The sequence below is a fragment of the Strongylocentrotus purpuratus genome, unplaced genomic scaffold (genome assembly GCF_000002235.5).
Source record: "Strongylocentrotus purpuratus isolate Spur 01 unplaced genomic scaffold, Spur_5.0 spur5_scaffold_4, whole genome shotgun sequence".
NCBI lineage: Eukaryota > Metazoa > Echinodermata > Echinoidea > Camarodonta > Strongylocentrotidae > Strongylocentrotus > Strongylocentrotus purpuratus.
Window position 1 is genome coordinate 4,776,116 of NW_022145610.1, and position 23,705 is coordinate 4,799,820.

Below are 23,705 nucleotides of genomic sequence, written 5' to 3' on the forward strand. Positions count from 1 at the left end.
GGGTATAGAATTCGAGCTGGAATATCGGTACGATCGCCCATGTATCTTATACCGTTTCAGTTCCAAGTTTTCCTAAATTGTCTTTATATCTCAACTTTTGATTAACTTGCCCTTCGACAAAAAACTGAAATATCCACCAGCCCCTCGAGAAAACCCCAAAACGACCCGATTGACAATATATCCCAGGGCCCCTTTGCATAAAACTTACCACTGGTGGTAACTTTGCTATCAATGGCAACTACCATGGTAACAAGGCTCAACAGCCAATCAAAATCAAGGTTTCCGTGGTAGTTACCATTGATGGCAAAGTTCCCATCAATAGTAAGTTTTATGCAACGGGGCCCTGTCTATTTTCCCCATATAAGGAAGACTTTGCTACTCCAATTCCCTACAAATTCAACAGAAAGTGGGCATCAAATAACTGATGTAGACGAACCATTTGGCCACTTCAGGAATGCAGAGAAGTCACAGATGCTTTCATATCCACGACACAACCAGTGAGAACCAATGCAATTCTCCCATGTCTTCAGAACATCCCGATGGATTCGAGGGAACCTTTTACGATAACGTCTGCGCAAGAATCGAACACGAATTGAATATTCTGTGTGTCGGTTGCTACGGTGAAATGGTGATAAATTTGACGATGTTTGAACTTGTTTAACGCCAAAAACTTGTCACGGATGTAATTCCTTGCTTCGCGAGAGCTATTGGATCCTACAAGTTAAAATTAAACAAAATAATTGAGAAAAATGAAACATTGTTTTAAAATACTTAAAAATATGAACAGTATTCAAAACTTTTGTGTAAACATACTTCATTTTTCTTTTCCTCTACATAACAGTAGCTTTCACACCGTGGCATTTATAAGTCGTTCTTAAATTAGATGCTGCTTGTAAGTATCGGCTTGCATGGTGATGTAGATATACAATAGGCTTTCGGGTGCACCATGTGTGAGAGAGAGGGTGGATCTTTCTTGAGGGTTTGTAGTCCTGAAAAGGACTACTGTTCTTAAATTGTTTTCCATTTTCTTTTCGTTTTGGTGAATCGAATCGCATCAATTCCGCGAATGCATTAGTTAAGGATTTCCCCGTCAAATGGACGGACTTCATGCCTTTAAAATGCACATTACATTTGTTTAAATAATAAAATCCTATAACTAAAATCGTGAGTGTAAAATGTTCAGATCCGTGGAATCTCATCTCAAAGATTGATTCTAACAGAGCTCTTATTGGAACCCAACCTCTGTTAAAGTGCAAGGGCGGATTCACAAGTTAGTAAGAGAAGGGGCACAATATCCTTCCTAAAAAGGGTCATTAGAATTTTCTGTGGTGGTTGGTCCCCTTGAAAACTCTGTCAGTATAAGTGTAAAATGCCCGGATTTTCCACGTTTTACCGTGCGATTGATTTCATTTCCGGGCACTGCTCCCTTAATCTTGATATGTATTTTTTTTCTCTAATAAAGAAAGGGATTGAACTCTTTACTTACTTCTCCTTACTACAACAAAGATCACGAGCTCCCCAACTTTGGGCTTAAATCCCACGAATGGGGATATTTATCCCTCCCTCCCCCCTCACACCCACACACACACTTACGCACACTTTTGATGGAGGAGGTGCCTTTAAAAAAATATACCCCAACAATTTTCAAGGAAAAATTGTAATCAATTACTTAATATTTAAAATGTTGACAACATTGCTATAAAATGTTCCTTAATTTTCTTAAAATCAAAATAGAAAATTAAGTTCACAACGTCATAAAATTAGTTGTCTTCTAAACATCACATGCATCTCCATTTAGTAGAGTAATTTGTGATTCAGAGGCCTAATTGCGATCATCCCCCTCCTCGTAACGGATTTATGTCACTGGATATAAAAGGGTAATTATATCTCCCTAGTATGTACATACCTGTGTACTCCGGGCTGAAGACAGTTAGTGGAACGGTTTTGATCTTCTCTTCAAACAGGTCTGTTTTATTGAAGAAGATCATTAGCGATGTTTTTTTAAACCAGACGCTGTTACATACCGCTTTAAAGATGTCCATACTCTCCCTGATGCGATTCTAATGCACATAAAAACAATGATAAGTAGCATTTGGTTTGTTAACACGATTTAAATGATCATGATAATAATACTGAAAATAATAGTATTTATGATAAGAAGAATATTAATAATGAAAATAATAACATTAATGAACACTAATAATAATCATTGTTATTATATACAAATAAAATGACGGCTTAGGATAAAGCGGTCTAAAACTGATGACCCGATCCGATGAAAAAACAACTTGATATAAATAGAAAACTAAATAAATGTAGAATACAAATATAAAGGAAGTTAAGTATTTAGGGTTGCTGCACAAAAGCAAATTAAAACCTCATTTTCCTCACCCCTCCAAATGACGGGTCAGCAGGGGTCAAATTTGCCGCAGTTATAGTGACGACATAATATATGCACTCGATATGGCGAAAACTCCCGATTTTCGAAGCTTTAGATCTTGAGTTTTCAGAGAGTTGATACTCCTCTGACAGACCCTAAAAAGGCATATACTTGATATTATCGTAATCATTGGCTTATAAGCTTTCCGTTGATATAAAATTCATCCATTTCATTTTGCAATTCGGATACGGTCTTTAACGGGATTTTACTCCCTCGCAAACTTAGCAATTTATGATTGTTTCCCGTCTTAAACTTAAGCCCCCATCAAACCGAACTAGTCCTCAATACGTTCTGAAAAATGTGCTCAAACTGTGTGCGAATAGATTTGAACATAGTAGCAACTTTTAACAATTTGTTTAAAGCATGAACGGGCTCGGACTGCCTGAAAAAAGCAAATTTTCCCGATCTGAACTTGATATGAACTGACTGTGGACGGGGTACAGACGAGATGGACGTATTGAGGACTGTTTATGAACGAACTAGGGTTGTATTATAGACATTATTTACAAATTCTACTCCGACCACAACCCGTTTTACGATTTTCTAGGACGGTTCCAAAACGTAGTGAGAACTAGTTTGGTGTGATGGGGGCTTAATGAAGCACTGATTGTACTATAACCAGGGTCATTGGATTCAGTTACTGTTCTGCATATTACAGTGGACATTTTCTGCTACCTGGGGAGCATTCCAGCGATTCGCCCTCTTATGTACGGGAGCGCAGAATTATGGCAATCGGATTGAATTGCATATCCTATTCTACATGGGTATTAGCAACTGGGTAGAGAGGAGCCCGGAGAGGAGCAATTTTGATAACGTTCCCTACTCATTGAAATAGTGACGTGTTGTGTCAGCCCATCCCCACAACCTTTGCCCCGTGACCTCTTGACTACGACACATCTACCTTCCTCTTTCTACCGGATTTCTATCGAGCACATGGGTGGAGAGGAGTTCTTAAAGGTCTCGTCCTCACTACCTTCAGGTGGGGATTGGACAGTGATTGCCCCTGCCTATTGTAGGCGTACACAGAGGAGAGGCTATAATCATCTTTAATAAAATACTATCTTGAGCTCTATATTATTATTTGTTCTCGAGTCATCTGTTATATGTTTTACTAACACTCATCATATCCACGCTACCAATTATCAACAATTCGGAGTGTTACACTTGCAATGTCGATAAAATGCCCTACTTCAGACTACAGATCGAAGAAGAAAAAATCTCGAACAGTGACATCGACGGGGAAGAGGATTTTGGGCTCTGCCTCAGCTTTAAACATATTTCTCTATAAGAAGACCATCACTGGAAAATATTAGTTACCAACGTGATCTTATGATGTAATTCGATTTAAACCTGTATCGGTCTCATGTATCATGTATCATATACATGCATGTAATATATTATTGCTGACAAAGAAATCACGTAAGGTCAGATCAAATCAAATCAAATCGATAAAGCTACACGTTGGTTGTTAAAGAAAGGCTAATGGCAAAGTCATTAACAAAAAAACTACATGAAATATGACTATAATCGACAATTTTCTTCCACTAAAGAAGATATCAGAGACAAAAATGACAAGAAAAAAAAGTCCAGTCTTTCCGGAATCACTTATCTCCTTGTTAACAGAACTTTCAGAAAACATCCCTATATTTATATTCGATCGTTTGCAGAAATACCGACTCTTCGAAATTACGAATCTTCGTAAACAATTCTTTGGAAAAACGTAAGTTAATATAACATCAACCGTGGAATTCTCTGAAAACATAAATACGACGTGTATGCAATAAACACTTTCAAACCAGACACACCAAGTTGACCGACCGATCATAAAGACAGGTATCTCATAAACCCGTCCCCCTAATGACCAAACACCACTCGGTTCGAAGTTGATTTTGGCGGTGTAACTGATGAGCTATTACTTTAAACATTAAGTTGGCTTATTACGGAATTCCCATCAAGATTATAGAATAATGGTATTTTATGGGTCCGTAATCCACCCTCGGGTATAAACAAGAAGTCACTTAAATGAGTTCATAGTGATGTCATTCCTAAAATGGGGTTGTTTACTATTACAATCCTCTTCACGAAAAATAAAGAAAAGCCTTAGGCAATTATCATTTTAAGAATTGATTTTTTTTTCAAGGATGATTATCACGATGTTAAGGGGTTACCCGACCATGCTTTTTGCAACGTGATGATAGTATTCGAGCGTAGAGGCCATTATTGCATGTTTGTTACTTCGATCAGTGTTTTGATGATTATAGAGAAGGATGATGGGAAACCTTTATTGCAATCTACTCTAAAAGGAAGCAGAACAAATCGGACAGGCAAACTGGTGAAAGTGTCGATGATATCTGAGAAACATTGAGAAGGTCGTGAATTTGTGAAAGTTTTAATCAATATACATATGGGAAATTCAATTTGGTCGAATCGGTAATGTCATTGTGCTGTCGTGCCAGACAACTTTCCCAGTGGTTCCAATGACTCCGGATGGCCTTTTCTGTTTAGATGACCTAAACAAATATGTCAGCCATGATGTATTTTGTGGAAAAGGGCACTTACGAGAAAAACAGAAATGAATTATACTTTTGTTCACGGCAAAAAGAGGAATCCATCGACAAGATTGGCAATTCGAAATTCGCATATACAGTGTATTTAGTGATCACTTAAATTATATCAAACATTCTTAAATTTCGTTTAATTGTACAATTTATTACAGTCTTTCGCCACTCTATTTCTCTTATTTTTCGGCTTTCCTATACAAAAAAACTTATTACGAAGATTGGATTGCCCTCTGTTCTGATTAAGGTGAATTAATTTTTAACTTACTCATTCTTTGTATTCTTTTTTGAAAGAATATCATAGATGAAGTGGCACCTGTAAAAGATTACTCTTCAAATGCCCTCAAATTCGAATATGACGAGAAATAGATTCAAAGTTTGGAACACACTTTCATGTGTTTGGATTCCAACATACACAAATCTGTCTGTATTGTGCAGTGCTTAAGCATGCTGAACTCTTTTTTTACTACCCCATTTTTTCCTTCTCCAGTTTCTTTCACAATGTAACCGCTTGACCTGACTTTAAATATAAAATGGAGGCATCAAAATCTAATATAGCTCTGAATCTCTAGATGGTTGACGGATAACAGTCACCTGAAGGCCTACATAATATGGCTGCCCAGCTTCATGTGAGCTCAAAAGCCAGATTTGTTTTTTCATGTAAAGGTTATTTTCCCTGCCCGTCTAGAGACAGACGAAGAAGAGAACAATTGTCGATATCAGTTTTCAATGGTGGATCATTTTGCAATAAAACGGGGGGGGCGCTTCTGCTTGCGCACAAGTTCTATGTTTTCGATTTGGATTTGAATCGTCTCCAGTAGATGACCCCCCCCCCCCCCACACACACACACTCACACGCACCTACGCACACACACACACACACACACACACACGCACGCGTGGCTGAGATACATACTGCAAACGACGATGAAGGTATATAGGAAAGGGCCTACAATGTCCTAGAAAATTGACATTCTTCTTTGAAATACCTTAGCAGATCAGGTTCCATTTTCAACTTCCTGGAACCATTGGCGTAAATCCTTACATAATACCTATTGTTCAGGGTGGATGAATGAATAGATCACCCCCCCCCCCCCTGAACAATAGGTATCAATTGCAGATTTACGCCCATGCCTGGAACAAACAAAAGTATAGCGATGAAAACAGGTTATTACAATTTACCGTGAGCAATTCAATCAAAAACATAGCCGTACGGCACATTTTGGCGAGGAGGGGGTTGAAGCCTTGTTCCCGAACAAGCAACCGCACACAAAGTTGACCCTTTCTGAAGTGAATATTACGAAATCTGGGCACCTCCTGTGTGAATATAAGATTATTCGGGCATTACACAGCTGGAATATAATGCTATTTGGGCATCCATCTTGCTGGGCATCTTGCTGCCCGAATTTGTGATGCTGGTTACCCGAATATTGGATTTTTTTTCCAAGGAGGCTGCAGTTCACTTAGCAACCCCCCCCCCCCCTCCCCCCAGGGTCTCGTACGTCTATGATTAGGAATCGGGTTGACTGCATACATAAATGAACAACAAGGCAATTTTCAGCCTTTTGTCACAATTTAGAACAAAAAACTTGTCAGCATTATCACCCTTCCCAATTCGATTAATCACACCGGGGCCTGTTTTTGAAGCTTCTCGTCAATAAAAAGATTTCCATAATTCTATGCCAAATTCGCTCTCAGCCAGTCATAACCGGTTTTATGAAACAGTGCCTTGATTCATCATCATTTAACTTCACTATTCACGTGGTGTGTGGCGTGCACGGAAGCATTAAGCTACAGCATTGGAACTTGACAAGGTTATTAAACAGATTTTACTGACGACTGGTTATTCCACACTTCCCACGCTGTATGATGTGTTCTTATCATACAACAAGTAGGGGTATCCAGGTTTTGTTAAAAGAGGGGCACAATATAAATAATTGAGAAAAAAACACAAACAAAATAAAAATAGGTTATTACCTTAAGGGGGCACTCCAAGTTTTTCACTTAAGATGTGCCACTTGAGTTTCATTGGTGGAAGATATGAGCCGGATATGCCCCCTTCCCACTCAAATCTACGATCGATTGTTTTTAGTATCATTATCAGTTGCACTATTATTATCAAAACTATTATTACTATTTTTATTATTATAATTATTACTATCATCATTATCATTATTATTATCATAATAATGATTTTTATCATTTATTCGGCAAAGCGAAAATAAAGAAACAGTGAATACAAAACAATGGTAAGTTTAAAATGAGTAACATGGATGTCGTGAATTTCCAATCCATGTGACTTTATATAAATAAAGATGAATAGCAAGATACCTCATACATTGACTTGCAAATGTTTAGGATTAAAAGAAAAAGGAAACAATTAATGTTGCATTATGTATATGCCTATGCCTCACAATATAAGGGGAAGGAGATTACATGTACATCACCCAAACATAGCATAAGATGAACCTGATGAGGAAATGTGCAACTGAATTTCCTTTAAACAATATTTGCAACTACTTAACAAATTGAGGATTATGGAGCTGATTTTGATTTTAAAGAAAAAAACACTATACATGTATGATATACAGTTTAGACTATTTCAGGTTGGTGACTAGAAATCGTGGAGTTGACTTTGAAGAAAAAAAATGGATTTATGCGCAAAAAAATTAAGAATGAAATCAGGGAAAATTGACTGGAGCTATACACAGACTATAATCATAGCGATGACAGATTATAACGTTATGAATTTATGAAATTTTGGTACTTAGGCTTCACAACAGTGTATAATCCCGGGAACAATGTGACACTTTACGCCCTAAATTATTCAGGAATGAATAGGGTACGCTATGGAGTTTATAATTTCGATATTGTGCGCCCCCATCTCCTCCAAACCTGAATACAGATAAACGACTTTGTGCATGCTGTATTACTATCATTGGTGTATTTAATTCCCAGTAGATCTCTTTACTTATCTTTGTTTTCTCACACTTGGCATCATTTTTCGCTGACGTTCCTAGACTTTTTTTATTTTACAGGGAAGTCAGATAAACCATCAAATGCCAAACAAAATCTATTTTACTATGGATTTTGATGAAACATAAATAATAAAGCCATCCGACTGAAAATTCAAGACAACAAAAATGGAATTTGCAATTTGTGATAAAGTTTTGATTTAATGTGGCTATCATTTCTAAGGCTACTTCATTAAGTCAATGCTGTCTATGGTGTGTCAAGACTTTTTGTTCTTTCTCTTTTTATTTATTTCTTCCTTCCTCGATTCATTTTTCTCGTTTTTTTAGCTTTTGCGCACAATGTCACAGATGAAACGGGATAATTATTGTTATACAATCAGAGTGTCTCTTTAAAAAGTGTCTTATCCTTCTTTCAAAAAAATCCATCACACATTTTTCCACACGCGACTGCTCAAAGAAATATTGGATTGATATTCATAGTTTCTCGATAACATGGGATTATGGTTTACTTCCACCAACGTCGTTTAGCCTTAAGAGCATTTAGTGTCGCCCACGAACCAACCACAGGTGACTTTCTTGAAGTGATTGTTGTAACTTTTTCGGATTCATTCATATTTTCCCTCGTAACGCTGCCACATTTACTGCGAAATATGTGAACGGATCTTTACAGTTCCCACCATTTTACACTAAGCGTATACACAAATTTCACGAAATTGGTCTTTCGACAGGTAAGGGACACGTCCAAACAGAGAGTCAATCGTATCCCAAGTTTTCTTCCAGATGCATGTATTAAAACATGAAAGGGATCGATCTGGTTTTACATGTTTCAAGCGGCGGCATCTTTTTATATTGAAAACACTTCTGATAAAAATAGACAGTATGGATTTTACTCGATTTATCAAAACCATGACCATGGATTATGATAGTGACAGATCCTGGATCTTCCACTAACCTCGTTCCCATCTCTTTTAATAACCATTTAGTAAATTACAGATTTTGTTTTGAAATGAAAAAATAATAAACATATCCATATCATTCATGTTCACTGTATCAACGCATTAAGCTTCCAATCTGTCAATTCATTCGCGTCCCAGAGGAAAATAGATGCTATCAAATAGCGACATTGCAACTTCAGTTATAATAGCATACTGCTATTTTAATGCGACTTGGAGATTAGCTCGGGTGGATGCATCGAGATAAACTTAAGTGTTAAGTGGAAGGTGCATACCGCAATAAGATTTGCAAACATTGGAATTATTACATCGTCATTCAAGCTAGTATACACGAGAGACGCACGTTCGTATGAGACGCAGAATGCCTTAATGAGGGCCAGGAAGGTCGAGTTTGTTGTCATTATGATAACCTCACCGTCTAGTGTTATCATGTTTAAACTATTCTTACTTTACACTGAAGAAGAAGTACAAATATTATAATGAAGATATACGTCATTGCATTTTTCCATAGATGTAAGACCCTTCTAAATTTCGGTCAGAAAATGAAGGATCGTTGTCAGAATTTCGACACCCTTACCCCATTAATCCAGCCCGAGCTACCACTGCTGGAAAACTTGAAATTTGAAGTATCTACCATAGAAAAAACCCCGAAGAATATTAGATTTAAGATGTGAATAGATCGCTGTCAGCCAACATTCACCCCGCGCGCTTTACAACGATTATTCATAAAAAAATAATACTTCATTATCCTCAAATGGTGCATACGTGCAAACGACTCGATATAACAATCTATCTAGGTTAGATATGAACCAATTGCTATTTGCGTCTGGACAGCTACCCTATCGACCCTTGACTAAAACTATATCTATTTTCTTTAAAGGTATTATGTGTGATAGATTACGATTAATCTCAGTTACAAAAATTCAAAGACTTCAGTGCATTCGAATCCGAGCTGCTCGTGTTGTTCTTCGAGCTATGAGACACGATCACGTATCACCCCTACTTAGATAACTTTATTGGCTACCGGTCGAAAAAAAGAATAATGTACAAAACTGCACTGTTTGTTTATAAGTGTACACATAATGTTCCCGCTGAATATTTGTCCTCCTTGTAACAATCGTCCATATAATCTCCGCTCAACTACAGACACAACGGCTCTCTATGTGCCTAGAATAAATTCGACAGTGGTCGGGTTACATGGAATAGGTTACAATGTGAATAACGCTGCATTATGCCAGTTGAATTATTTAAGAAGCATCTTAATAAAACACACGTACATTGTAATTAACTGCATTACATTTTCTATCATATTTTTTGTTGAGTTTTGATCAGTGGATTATTCGTTTTGTAAAGCGCTTTGATTAGTTCTAAATTGGATATATCGCTATAAAAGAAAAAGTATCATTATTATTATTGTTATTATTAATCATCGTATCTTGAGAAACATATGTGATTTTAAGTCTTATCATTTTGCAAAACACCCTTCTAACTGTCAGCAGTATGCGTTAAAATATCGACTAATTATTGTATCCGGACCGTTTTCTGAATCTTATCAATACTTACACACAAGGTAGAATGCACCAGAGATAGTGGTGGCTTGTTGATATCTTTCTGTTTTTGTGTGTGTATATGTATGGTGGCCCTGAAGGGACATCGCGAATAGACTAAATCGTGAAAAATATGCGATAAAATTCACGATATCGTCAATTTTATCGCATATTTTTCACGAAGAAATTCACGAAATTGACGATATCGTGAACTTTTCACGATGAAATTGACGATATCGTGAATTTTATCGTGAAAAGTTCACGATATAAAGTTCACGATATCGTCAATTTTATCGTGTACACTATCGTGTACTCTCCTGACGGGCGCTTCGTAAACAAAACCAGCCCTAGCTGGGGGAGACAGAGAGAAGGAAAAAAGGGAAAGTGAAAGAGAAGATAAAAGGAAAGAAAGAATAATAAGAAGAAAAGAGGGAAACGGGGGGGGCGAAGGGCTCTTGCCTCCTCCTCACTCCCCTCCCCCCTCCCCGCCAAAAAATAAATCAGAGAGAGAGAGAGAAGGGAAAGGGAAAGGGAAAGAGAAGATAAAAGGAAAGAAAGAAGAGGAAGAAGAAGAAAAGAGGAAAACGGGGGAAGGGCGAAGGACTCTTGCCCCCCCCCCCCTCCCCCCTCCCGCCAAAAAATAAATCAGAGAGAGAGAGAGAGAAGGGAAAGGGAAAGGGAAAGAGAAGATAAAAGGAAAGAAAGAAGAGGAAGAAGAAGAAAAGAGGGAAACGGGGGCAAAGGGCTTTTGCCTCGTCCCCCCGCCCCCCGCCAAAAAATAAATAAGAGAGAGAGAGAGAGAAGGAAAGGGAAAGAGAAGAAAGAAAGAGAAAAAACGAAAAAGAGGGAGAATAGGAAAGAAAGGAAAAGAAAGAAAAGAAAGGAGGCAAGAGCCCTTCGCTCCTGTTTCCCTCTTTTCTTATTCTTTTTCCTCTTCTTTCTTTCCTTTTATATTTTCTTTCCCTCTCCCTTCTCTTTCCCTTTATGTCGGGAGGGGGGAGGGGGAGGTAAGAGCCTTTCGCCCTTCCCCCGTTTCCCTCTTTCCGTCTTCTTCTTCTTTCTTTCCTTTTATATTTTCTTTCCCTTTCCCTTTCCCTTCTCTCTATCTCTCTCTCTCTCTCTCCTATTTATTTGTTGGCGCGGGAGGGGGGAGGAGGCAGAGCCCCACTTTTCTTCTTATTCTTCTTCCTTTCCTTTTTTATTCTCTTTCCCTTTCCCTTCTCTCTCTCTCTCTCTCTCTCTTATTTATTTTTTGGGCGGGGGGATGCAAGAGCCCTTCGCCCCCGTTTCCCTCTTTTCTTCTTCTTCTTCCTCTTCTTTCTTTCCTTTTATCTTCTCTTTCCCTTTCCCTTTCCCTTCTCTCTCTATCTCTTATTTATTTTTTTGGCGGGGGGTGGGGAGGGAGGAGGCAAGAGCCCTTCGCCCTTCCCCCGTTTCCCTCTTTCCTTCTTATTCCTCTTCTTTCTTTCCTTTTATATTTTCTTTCCCTTTCCCTTCTCTCTCTTATTTATTTTTGGCGGGGGGGGGAGGAGGCAAGAGCCCTTCGCCCTTCCCCTGTTTCCCTCTTATTCCTCTTCTTTCTTTCCCTTTCCCTTCTCTCTCTCTCTCTCTCTCTCTTATTTATTTTTTTGGCGGGGGGGGGGGAGGTAAGAGCCTTTCGCCCTTCCCCCGTTTCCCTCTTTCCTTCTTCCTCTTCTTTCTTTCCTTTTATATTTTCTTTCCCTTTCCCTTTCCCTTCTCTCTCTCCTTATTTATTTTTTGGTGGGGGGGGGGAGAGTGAGGAGGAGGCAAGAGCCCTTCGCCCCCCCCCCCCCGTTTCCCTCTTTTCTTCTTATTATTCTTTCTTTCCTTTTATCTTCTCTTTCCCTTTCCCTTTTTTCCTTCTCTCTGTCTCCCCCAGCTAGGGCTGGTTTTGTTTACGAGGCGCCCGTCAGGAGAGTACACGATAGAGTACACGATAGAGTACACGATAAAATTGACGATATCGTGAACTTTATATCGTGAACTTTTCACGATAAAATTCACGATATCGTCAATTTCATGGTGAAAAGTTCACGATAAAGTTCACGATATCGTCAATTTCGTGAATTTCTTCGTGAAAAATATGCGATAAAATTGACGATATCGTGAATTTTATCGCATATTTTTCACGATTTAGTCTATTCGCGATGTCCCTTCAGGGCCACCATATATATGTATGTTGTTGTCAGCAAGAAACTCTCCCTAATGCCTTAAACATTATAGGATGAATACAAATATTTTACAATGCTGAGAACGTTATTCTAATGAAAGGGGAAAAGAGGGATCTGACACATTGATGGAAGGTGTGAAGGCTACGAGCCCGTAAATCCCATGCATGGACCCGCATTCCTTTAATTACTTGCTCGTTTTCTACCTTATTACTACATATTTCCATTCTCATTTATCATTTATGCAACACCACTGCTGCTTTCCACGAACGTGGTAAGTGGGGGCGGGGTCTGCAAGTACAGCGCGTCTCAAAAATGCATATTTCTGGAGTTTCAAAGCCAATTGAGATTAATGAACTAAAAAGCGGAATATATTGTTCTTTTAACACGGCATTGTACATACCAAATATATACATGAACATTATAAATTTAACTTGAATGCGATTTTAATTTCAGAATAAAATATTTTACCTATAACATAATATCTTCACTTCGACATGACCACAAAAACATTTATTTTTGACTTAAATTTTGGAAAATATTATGAATGAGAGTCCATTATACATACAGAGACTATTACACGATCATCTGATGATGAAATTGCAGAGGATGCATAAATATTGAGACAGTAAAGAATGGAAACATCATCCAAATTCTTTGGTGTGCCCTGACACGCTTTAGCGTGTACCTATCTGCGCAAAAATTTGTTAAATTTCTGGGAAATCTAAATTCCGCACTTTAGTCGGTGCAACGACTACGAATAAGTGGGGAAAACCTCCTACCCCATCAGATTTGAAAAGGTTAAAATGAACTTGAGAGCAAGAGAAAGGAAAATTTAGACACAATGAAATATTTAAATATGTATATATATATATATATATGCTCTCAAATGTGATTTGAAAGGTTGATTATTGAAATCTTCCTACAACCATCCTACTTATAAATCCTGCCCCCAAACGCCGTTCGATCAACGTTACGCTACAGTTTTGGCACATGCGTCCCGAGGGGCGATGATTGTCCTAGGTGGTAATTATCCTGTGGCTGATTGTCCTAAGGAGATAATTTCCTAGGGTGATTGTCCAGGGGGTAATTGTCCTAGGGGTAAGTGTCCAGGGGGTAAGTGTCCAATGGGTGATTTCCATGGGGGTAGTTGTTACAGGGGGTAATTGTCCAAGAGGTAATTGCCTTCGCAGGTGGTGGTCCTTGGACTTAATTAGTTTGGTAATCTTCCGGTGGATAATTGTCCGGGGGTAATTGTCCCGCTGGAAATTTCCCCGGGGGTGATTGTCTAGGGGGTAATCGTCCTAGAACCGTCGTATTCATACACGAACCGGGATGTTGGCGATGTTGCATAACACGTACACAAAGACAGCAGAAGAAGAAGGTACATAAATATTTGCTAGGCAAATACAAGTCAATTTTTAGTATACATTACCGGCCACATCTGAGATTTTAGCGCATTTGTTAATTGTATTAGGTTAATATCCCAACTATAGCTAAATAGGTCAGACTAGAAAATGAAGTTGAAGTGATTATGTAATGTCACTGTGGGATATTTATGTTCCTAAATTTACAATACTTGGTAACGCAAGGACCACGAAATGCCTTAATGCCGTGAACTTGCCTTTTAACATGTCTCAAAAGTTACTGTACAGTGGGTCTATTATGGCTTCAGATCATCAGATCATGTTTAACAATTAACCGCAAAGTACTTCCTACTTTAAATCTGAAACCCATGTATCGTTTATGTGAGTAATGACCATGTTTCGATTTTCAGCAGATTAATAAATGAAATGAAAAATAAATTAGGGTATTTTGTTCACCTTTGTCGGATCCTCTCTCAACTTCTGATCGAAGGCACTTATCGCCACTGTGTAAATGATAGCCGTGACGTCATCAAAACAGTGTATCCATTTTCGCCTCTCTGTCCGTTGACCACCTATATCAACAACTCTAGTGAAGAAAATCGTGCAAAAATATGATCTAAATTATTAAAGACTATTATAAGGCCTAATTTAGATCTCATTTTTGTTTTACATTCCACTATACTGTAGTTAAGGATAACATTTCACCTCTACAAAACTGTTGGTCATATCTCAATTTGGAGGTTATCTTCAATAAATGTCACTGCTACTCCACCATTGATTATCCATTGTGACATTTTGTTCGAAAATAAATAATTGTGAACACATATATAAAAATATTAAAATATATATAATTTTTCCCCTAAACGGCGGATTTTTTAACTTTGGTTTTCTTCTGTCTTTAGAATGCCTGCTTATGAATGCCCGTTATATCACGTTAAGTGCAAACCATAGGTCTATGAGACTATCGAAGTATGAACAGGCTTACAACCATCCCGTCAGCGGTAGCGCAAGGCCATTTCAAATGAGTGTTCTGCAGATTTTTACCGGCAACATCACCTGCTCATATCAAGTGTTGCTTGCAGGCATATTTAAATGAAATGCTCCAATTTAGCAGCATTGTCCATACATTTGATTCCCTCATTTCATGATATTGAAAATGATAAACGGTAACATTGGAGCGCTACAAGCACCTTGCGTGATGGATGTGAACGTTAATATATATTTTGCATGTGCACAACTTAGCCTAGATACTTACACAAATCTTCGTTTTCTGAATTTGAATTCCGTAGGTATTATTCCAGTGGACTTGAGTCTAGCTCTGATGATATCATCATCACACGGTATGTAGTTATCACCTGAGAGAGCAGATAATCTCCCGAAGAAACTGAAATAAAAAAAATAAAAAAATAAAAACAAAAGAAAGAAATTGGCACAAACAAACCATTTGAAAGTCTTGTTTTAATATTCTGCAACGGTTTCAAGGTTTCTTCATTTTGTCCACATACTATAACATAATCAAATGAATATGGAATATAAACAAATTCAATCTCATAATATTAACCAAAGATATGAGAAATGATTATACAATTATTCAAATAAATCATTTAAGATTGGCACAGTGGTGAAACATAGTGGAGAAGTCTACTAAAAACCCGAAGGTTTTATTTTTTGTTAATGATGAACTTAATATTTGCTGATATCGGCTTGCATGGTGATGTAGATATACAGTAGGCTTGCGGTAGCACCCTATAAGAGATGGGGGGCGTGGGGAGTAGGAAAAAGGACCCTCGGTGATCTTTCTTTCTTGAGTGTGTGTAGTCCTGAAAAGGACTGTGGGTGTAGTCTTGAAAAAGACCGTTGGTTATCTTTCTTAGCTTATAGTTCTAAGGAGAACTATAGCACTTGTTGGAGAAGATTGGTGGACAGGTAGGAGCAGGCACGTAGCCAGAGTTCGATGTTTGGGGGGGCACATTTACATGTAATCGATCGAGGTAAAAAAGGGGTCTAAAAAAGTTCAACCGATCTTGAAAAATTTAGTGGGGCACGTGCCCCCGTGCCCCCCCCCCCCCCCCCCCCCCGTGGCTACGTGCCTGGGTAGGAGTGGCTCGATGTTTCGAACAGGTTTACTATCCATCGTCAGGGGTGATACTCAACCTGTTCGAAACGTCGAGCCACTTCACAGTGGAGAGTGACGCGCGCCTCAATAAGATGACGCGAAAAACGAGGAAGAAGATTCATCCCACCGTTTTTTTTTTAATTTGGTCACGAATTACGACGCACATTATAATATCCGTCGTAATTCGTGAACTAATATAAACTGTTTGATTTAAAGCAAGACTTTTCTCTTCTTGATCAATATGTTATTTTTTTTTTTTTTGTTGGTTCTGAAACTCCGTAGGGCCTATAGGCCCTACTTTGAAAAATATATCTCACAAGATTAAAAGAAAATCATATACTGCTGCTATCAAGCATGATGCCTTCGAATCTCATAGACATTACAATTTCAGCATTAATGGCGGCCATATTGTATTCTTTATACAATCAGTAATTGTGACACTGCCTTAGATTACTGGCATCAGGACTTATTGCCCTCACATGCTTCACCAGCGCACGTATCAATGCGAAAGAAATGACACACCGTGTACAACGGGCATAATGTGCATCGGATATAATAAGTTGGTGACGTACTAGCCTGCGTTGTCGAGGAGTTGGAACTCATTGCTGCGTTTGTAGCATTCCTGGATGCCATGGTCATTCCATATCCTGTCAATGACTTGGACCAATTCTGGGGTGAATTCATGGTCACGTGTTCCTGTCATGTTCATGTACGAGTAGAGATATGCTGCGTCATTCTGTGAGATTAAAATAGGGAAAAAATATTGGAAAGAAAAAATGAAGACATGGGCAATGTTTCATAAAAACTTCTTTTCAGTAATAAATGCTGACATTCTAAGACAAATTTGTTCTCAGCCAAATCTGCATACAGATCACCTCTTGATTTCGTCAGAATCTTTATTCTTTATTTTTAAATATATTTATTTTTTCTGTATCTTTTTTGTGGTCAGTTTACCTATCGGCTCATCACGTTTGAAGCTCTTACACCTATGGGTTCTTGTAATATCGCGATGAAGCTAATCATGTGATTTCATAATTTGACCTCTATGACCCATGAACCTTGAACTACATACCCCCAAATCTGATCAAATCGTCTTCGTATTGTGGTACATTCTGTCACCTGGTTTGAAGTTAATACCTTAAGTGAATCGACAATTTACCTCTATTTTCGGATTGCTGAAACTGATGCCAAGTTTGGTCATAGCACCGAGGAGTGCTAACGTAGATTCGGTCACGTTACAATGAATGATGAGCCTGAACACTAGACGTTCTTCCTCACTGAATCCATTCAAATGTATTAATCTAGTAACGGAAAGAGGCGATTGAATTGACGTTATATAAGTTATAAGATATATACTTACGTTATGTAATCTAAGAACATATGGTGAGTCTAAAACCTTCCCCTCACCGAATCCCTCTAAATGTTTCTATCTGGTAAGAAAGGAATCAAATGAATTTAAAATGCATCAAGGTATATGTTTATTATATATGTATATATAATGCTAGGTAATGACGCTCCCCATGACCTTCCTTTTCACTTTATCCATACAAATATAGCAATCTGTAAATAAAGGAGGCATCCGAATTATTATTTCAATTATATATCAAATATGTGACATTTGATCATATGATGAGCATTGGAACTTAGCGTTCGTCCGCACTGAATCGTTCTTAAACAGGGTCACACAAAAATTCAACAAAATGACTTAAGTTTTTTCTCTTTCTGATCGTATCCTAAATGTATCAATCTGGTAAATAAAGCAGATTTAGATCGACAATTTGAAAATTAATATTCCATCTTTAGTGTTCCAAAGAATTAATACAAGTCGTAAATGTTGCTAAGCAAATTTCAGTTTGTAAAATATGTAAATTCCGTTTATTTATTTCAGGTAATTATGTATACTTATGCTTTACCATTACAGGAATACTGATTTTCGAATATATCTGAAAATACGTGTATTACCTCAACATCATACTTTAAAGTTAATTGTTTGTTTGTTACGGTCAGGTTTGGTTTATACTCCAAAAATTGGGCAGTCAAAAAAGCACCTATAAATATGACAAGCTTTCTTTCTTCAGAGAGATCTATCGAAATGTCGCCTACCTCTTCCCTGCAATAGAACACTGGATCTGCGACTTCTGTAAAAAGTTTGATTTGTCAAATATCAATGATCAGCCTGAGAAGCCTTGTATTTCCATATGTTTTTTCAGTTGATTTCTAATAATCTTTTAAAGCCTCACCTTAACTGCTTTGCAATTGTACTCTTGCCCGATTCACCAGCCCCTGCAGAGGAAAAAAAGAAATATATTTCGATTATCAGAATCCACTGATGATTATACAAATAATGCACAGCAGTGAGGGCATTGGTTAGAATTACCCACACAAGGTACCTTTGGAACAGTCTAACACGCCCGAGGCGATAGCCGAGGGTGTTTGGACTGTTTTGAAGGTACCGAGTCTGGGTAATTTCACTAATGCCCGAACAAAATGCTGTGTATCATTTGTTTTATAAGATTATATTTTATTTGTTATATGAAATGATGTTTGTAACCTGATCTTACTAATGACCGGTCATTATCCAAATTACGCGTTATGTAAAATAAAAGCCTGGTCACGTGTACGCTTTCATTCAATCATTTGATAAGATTCACGTTATCATCTTATAAACTTATATATTGAAGTTTAATAGAGAGGATGAAACCGTGTTATCGTAATATAAATTTCAAATTCCTCTTGACAAATGAGAAATTTAAAAAACTAACAGTAGGGATGGTATAGATCTCTATGTACCTCATTCATTTCGATACGCTGGTTAAAGTTCTCGAACCCATTATTTTTTTCAGCATAGAAACTGCAAAGAGAATTAACATTTTTGACAAAAATTAATGTATGAATCAACTTTCATATCCGGCGATGTCATTCCCAGTCTTCCTATGTTCCTTTATTTTCTAAATGATTCACGATGATTGTTAGAAAAATAATATCATATGAAAATATCTGACATTTTCCACATGGAATCTGAAAGTTTATTATGGGAATATTCAGCAATATGTGTTGTCTTTACATGTTAAGCCAGGTTATTAAATCACATGAGATGCTTCATGTTAATCCCGTGCACACGTATTCAAATATTTCCTAAGATGCCTGAAATCACATCATGTTTTTTTTTTCCTTCTCATTACTTAGAAATGCAACTCTTATTCCTCAAGACGTAATACAATGATGGAACAGTCGTAAAGCAACCGTCTGGTTCAATCTACATATCGAATAATTTACACAAACGATATTGCAACTTATTGCAAAATAATTTTTCGGATAAGCTGCAATAAATCACGCTTTCTTATATTAAATATCGACGGTTTAGAATAAGTTTAAAATGTTGATGAACGAAGAATTCTAAATCACAAATTAGCAAGTTAAAATTACGACTAAAATAACTTGCATCATGTATATGATTCGCGTTCTGTATTTATGACTTTTAACATTTCTATTATTGACAATATTATTTTGATTGTTCTTTAAGACATAGGTCTACACGCTCATATATTTGATTTGATCGATTTGATTTCTATTTATTCCATATACATACGAATACTTTATACATTTACAATCTTACAATCTCAAACCCCCATTTCCCTGCTTGGTGTGTATAGCAATACAACGTTCATTTATATGCGTGATACCAATTATGGCGATTTACAAAACGTTAAAACTATCTTATAGGTTGCATGATATTTTTTTTTAAATCATACAATAACATATACATCATCGTTTACTTCTATTTCTCATAAACAATGAACAGTGTTTTTTTTGGTGTTTTTTTAATCACTTCTACGTTAAATACATCATATCTGACACATCACCCTAAACGAAATCAGAATCACATTATGACTGACAAACACAAATACACATCTAAAGATTCCCGAGAATCCATACATATCGACGTATTTGGGGAGGTTGCACAAAATATCAGGTAATGCAAATGTATGGTAAACAAAGAAGCAATGAAATAATAGAAAATATTGCTCGTGGCTATAGCTTTCTGATTTTTCCATTTGAAACTCCGGGATTTTCAGCTTTTTCCCGGTGGCGTCTCGAAACGTGGCAACCAAAACCTTTTGCAGAAGAAATTGATACTGGATAATTCATTCTTTTTCTCTTTCTTGTTATAGTTACAATCGTGTTCCTAGCATATCAAATACATCGACCTGATTTTGACATTCGTTACTACGACAACTGAAAATCAAATGTGCATGAACTTACTCATTGTTTTGTTGTATCACTGGATTTAAATGGAATACATTTTTTCAATTTAATGATTCATCTGTCGTTATAATGCCATTAAAATATTTTGTATTATGTTTATGCCATAGTTGTCAGGTAAAGTTTATCTAGCGTTCCAGTGGCTGCATTTTATATCAGTGCCATCTGTACTTGTGAAATAGTCTTTTCTGTAACGTATCTTTGTCATTACATAATAATAATTATATCATTGAAATTGATAGCAATAATATAATAATAATAACCACAATATAACATAAATGTTCTTAAATTGTTTTAAAAATAATAAAGGACATGTAGCAACAGAATTACCCATAACAATAAAATTTACAATATACATTATGTAAACAAAACCTCAGAAGGAAAAACAAATGGGGGTTTATGGAAGTTACAAAACCAATTTTTATTAGAAAATAATACAAGAAAATGAATTATAATCTAAAAGCATCTTAACGCACTAAAATGTTTGATCACAGCCCACCCCCCCCCCCCCCTCCCCACTACAAACACACACAAACTTTAATCAGGAAATTCAGAGGTATTGAACTGACAGGTAAACTTTCACTTTCACCTTTAATGGAATGAATCGTGAAGAACGCAAACCCTCGTCTGAAATGTCTATATATAAATATCAAAATTGCATGAACTTTAGAGCAAGGCATCATCCCTCTTTTGCTCTCATTCAGTGTTTAACAAGTTAACCCTGCGTGGTACAGCAGTTTGGGGAAATTATGAAGAAAAAAGTTTGAGATGATTCAAAATAAAATGTAAGATTCATTCATTGTTTAGGTTCAAGAATGTATAAAGGTTTTAAAAGTTTTCTACAGCCGCTCTGCTTGAAGTCGGTCACAGATCGAAACAAATTATACAATAAAATATTAATTCTGATGAGGATCATTATGATGGCAATAACTTCACACACGTTATACATTTACACTACTATAATACTAGAAGTAGCCAAATCAACTATACCTTTACCCAATAATGTACGCATATTGGCTTTTTGTTGCTGATGAAACCAAATTCTGAATTCCCTACCAACGTAAAAGCAATTAAGAACTTTACAACTTCAAGGTTGAATTTAAGAGGTATACCTATCACTTATCATAGGTATAACTTGACAACTATACAATATTGATTAACTTCTTAACGACTGTAATTAGTTTTATTTATCTTATGTTATTCTTCTCTAAATATTACCAGAATTTTTTTTATTTTTTTGCCTTTTTTTTTTTAACTGCCACTATTTTATATCTTTGAATAAAGAAATAATTAATAATGACTTTTTAAATAGGACCCCATTGTAAATAAACTTTTCAGCTTTCATGGGTCATCTTTTCAAGTGATTATTACCATTTTTATTTTGTTTTCATTTAAAAATGCCTGTTTACTCTTCATATTTATGGTACTTAGCACTTGACAAATAAATCAAATCAACTCATCTTCTAAGTCATTGAGGAAGTTAAGCCTTATCTTGACAAATTTCATGAGGCGCCCACACATATCATAATCCCTATTTGTATAACTAAAAAGAAAAATAGTGTGCTACCAATAAAGTATGTGGAGCTCTCCTGCAGCGTATTCCACGGTCTGGAAAATGGTTTGTTTTTCAGGGTCCCTGAACCAATAGAGGCTTATGTGCTCTTCTCTGGGGTTTAATATTTGACATATCTCATTTCAACTCGTAATTGCTTGTCGATCCCAGAGAAACGTTTGTAGCAAACGGGAATTACTCGTTATCTTTATTGTCTTATTTAGTCTATTGTCAAGCTATGCCGTGGGGCCACATAATTTAACAGTCGGTATCATACGTTGACACCAAAGCTTTCAGTGACACTCATAACGAAGGCGTTGATTGTTTTAGAGTGTGGAGATATGGTAGATAAATTAAAAAAAATAGAAAAACACCCACGACCTAGCATGATCGTAGCACCCGTGAAATATTTATTTGTCTTTTATTTTGTTTACTTAGTATATATTTATTAATGGTCTTTGTTAATGTGTGATGTGATCCATGAAAGATATTGATCTTTAACGCGATGTTTTTTAATGCAACTTTATCTATAATAGGAGTAAAGTTAGATATTTCAGATTCACCAAAAACGTATTCACGTATTACCAATATTACCTTAATTTGACCAAGGTTCAGATTGTAACAAATCAATAATTCTTCATCGTCAAAATGTTTAAAAGATCGAAAGGAAATCATTTTCGGTAAGAACTTTTTGGTTCTTGAATCTAATTTTGCAAATTTTGTTTTACCATAATGACCACTTATAGAAAATATAATGCAACCATGTTCGACAACTTTCGAAGAATGAGTTGTAAAAGCGAGAACGATATTGTGTAGCGGAATTAGTCGTAACATGTGTAAAAGTATCAATTAACTGATCAAAATTATACGAACTCATCAAATAATCATGTATGTTTAATAAAGGGATATTTTTCAGTTAAATATAATCACAATTAAGATCTCCAAAAACGAGTATCTCATCTATTGAAGAATTAGACGAACATTATGATTTATAAGCTATTTTTAAACTTTTTGAAAAAAGAAACATCGCAGGACGGAGGTCTGTATATACTAGAAACAAAAATAAATTTCTGACGAGACAAACCTATATGAATACATTTCATTTCGAAGTTCTGATTTTCCTAATCGCATCTTCATGTAGAAAATAATGAAAATGTAATTACCTGCAAAGAAATATATGAATGTATACGAATCACACAATAAAGACCAACGCCTATAAACACATTTGACAACTCTAGAATTAATTTAACATAAAACCTAAGAAGGTGTCAAAATTTAATGAACACTTTGTGAACTTACCAAGTAGTAGCAGTTTGACTGTTCTTGAAGCCTCCAACTTTGCAGCATAAAGCATTTTCTCAATATTTTTGTGTCTCTTCCACGCGACCTGCAGATTGCACGTCTGAACCGTGTCTCTCCGATGGGTTATAGGAGATACCTTTACACTGGCGCTTGATCCCATTTCTTTCATCCGATTACTCGCCCTGTCTTCTCCTATTTCGATTGCTCCTTAATTAGCGTGCGTTCGTCAAAGGTTGACTCGTCTTGAGCGGGAATGATTGCAGGCGACTGATTCCGTGAAAAAGGAAAGACGTTCATCGGTGTGCTGGAATCGACCGCTAAATACGGAGATGATTAATTGTCGACCAGTGAACGAAGATTGTAGGCTTATCGTCATTTTCGTCTGTCCATCGTGAGTAAGGTGTCGTAGTCTAGTGGATACGTCATCGGACTGTGGATCACGT

General features: G+C 36.7%; 1 protein-coding gene across 1 annotated transcript; it reads right to left on the reverse strand.

Moving 5' to 3' along the window:
* Nucleotides 1-352: 352 nt before the first annotated feature.
* Nucleotides 353-23,637, reverse strand: LOC579597 (guanine nucleotide-binding protein G(t) subunit alpha-3-like). Its single transcript, XM_779704.5, has 8 exons — nt 23,260-23,637; nt 18,386-18,428; nt 17,305-17,446; nt 16,718-16,881; nt 15,285-15,413; nt 14,486-14,615; nt 1,907-2,060; nt 353-714 (listed from the first exon to the last, which is right to left on the reverse strand). Exons 1-8 carry the CDS (start codon nt 23,429-23,431, stop codon nt 527-529), a joined length of 1,122 nt encoding a protein of 373 aa, XP_784797.4. The 5' UTR covers nt 23,432-23,637; the 3' UTR covers nt 353-526.
* Between the last annotated feature and the right edge of the window lie 68 nt (nt 23,638-23,705).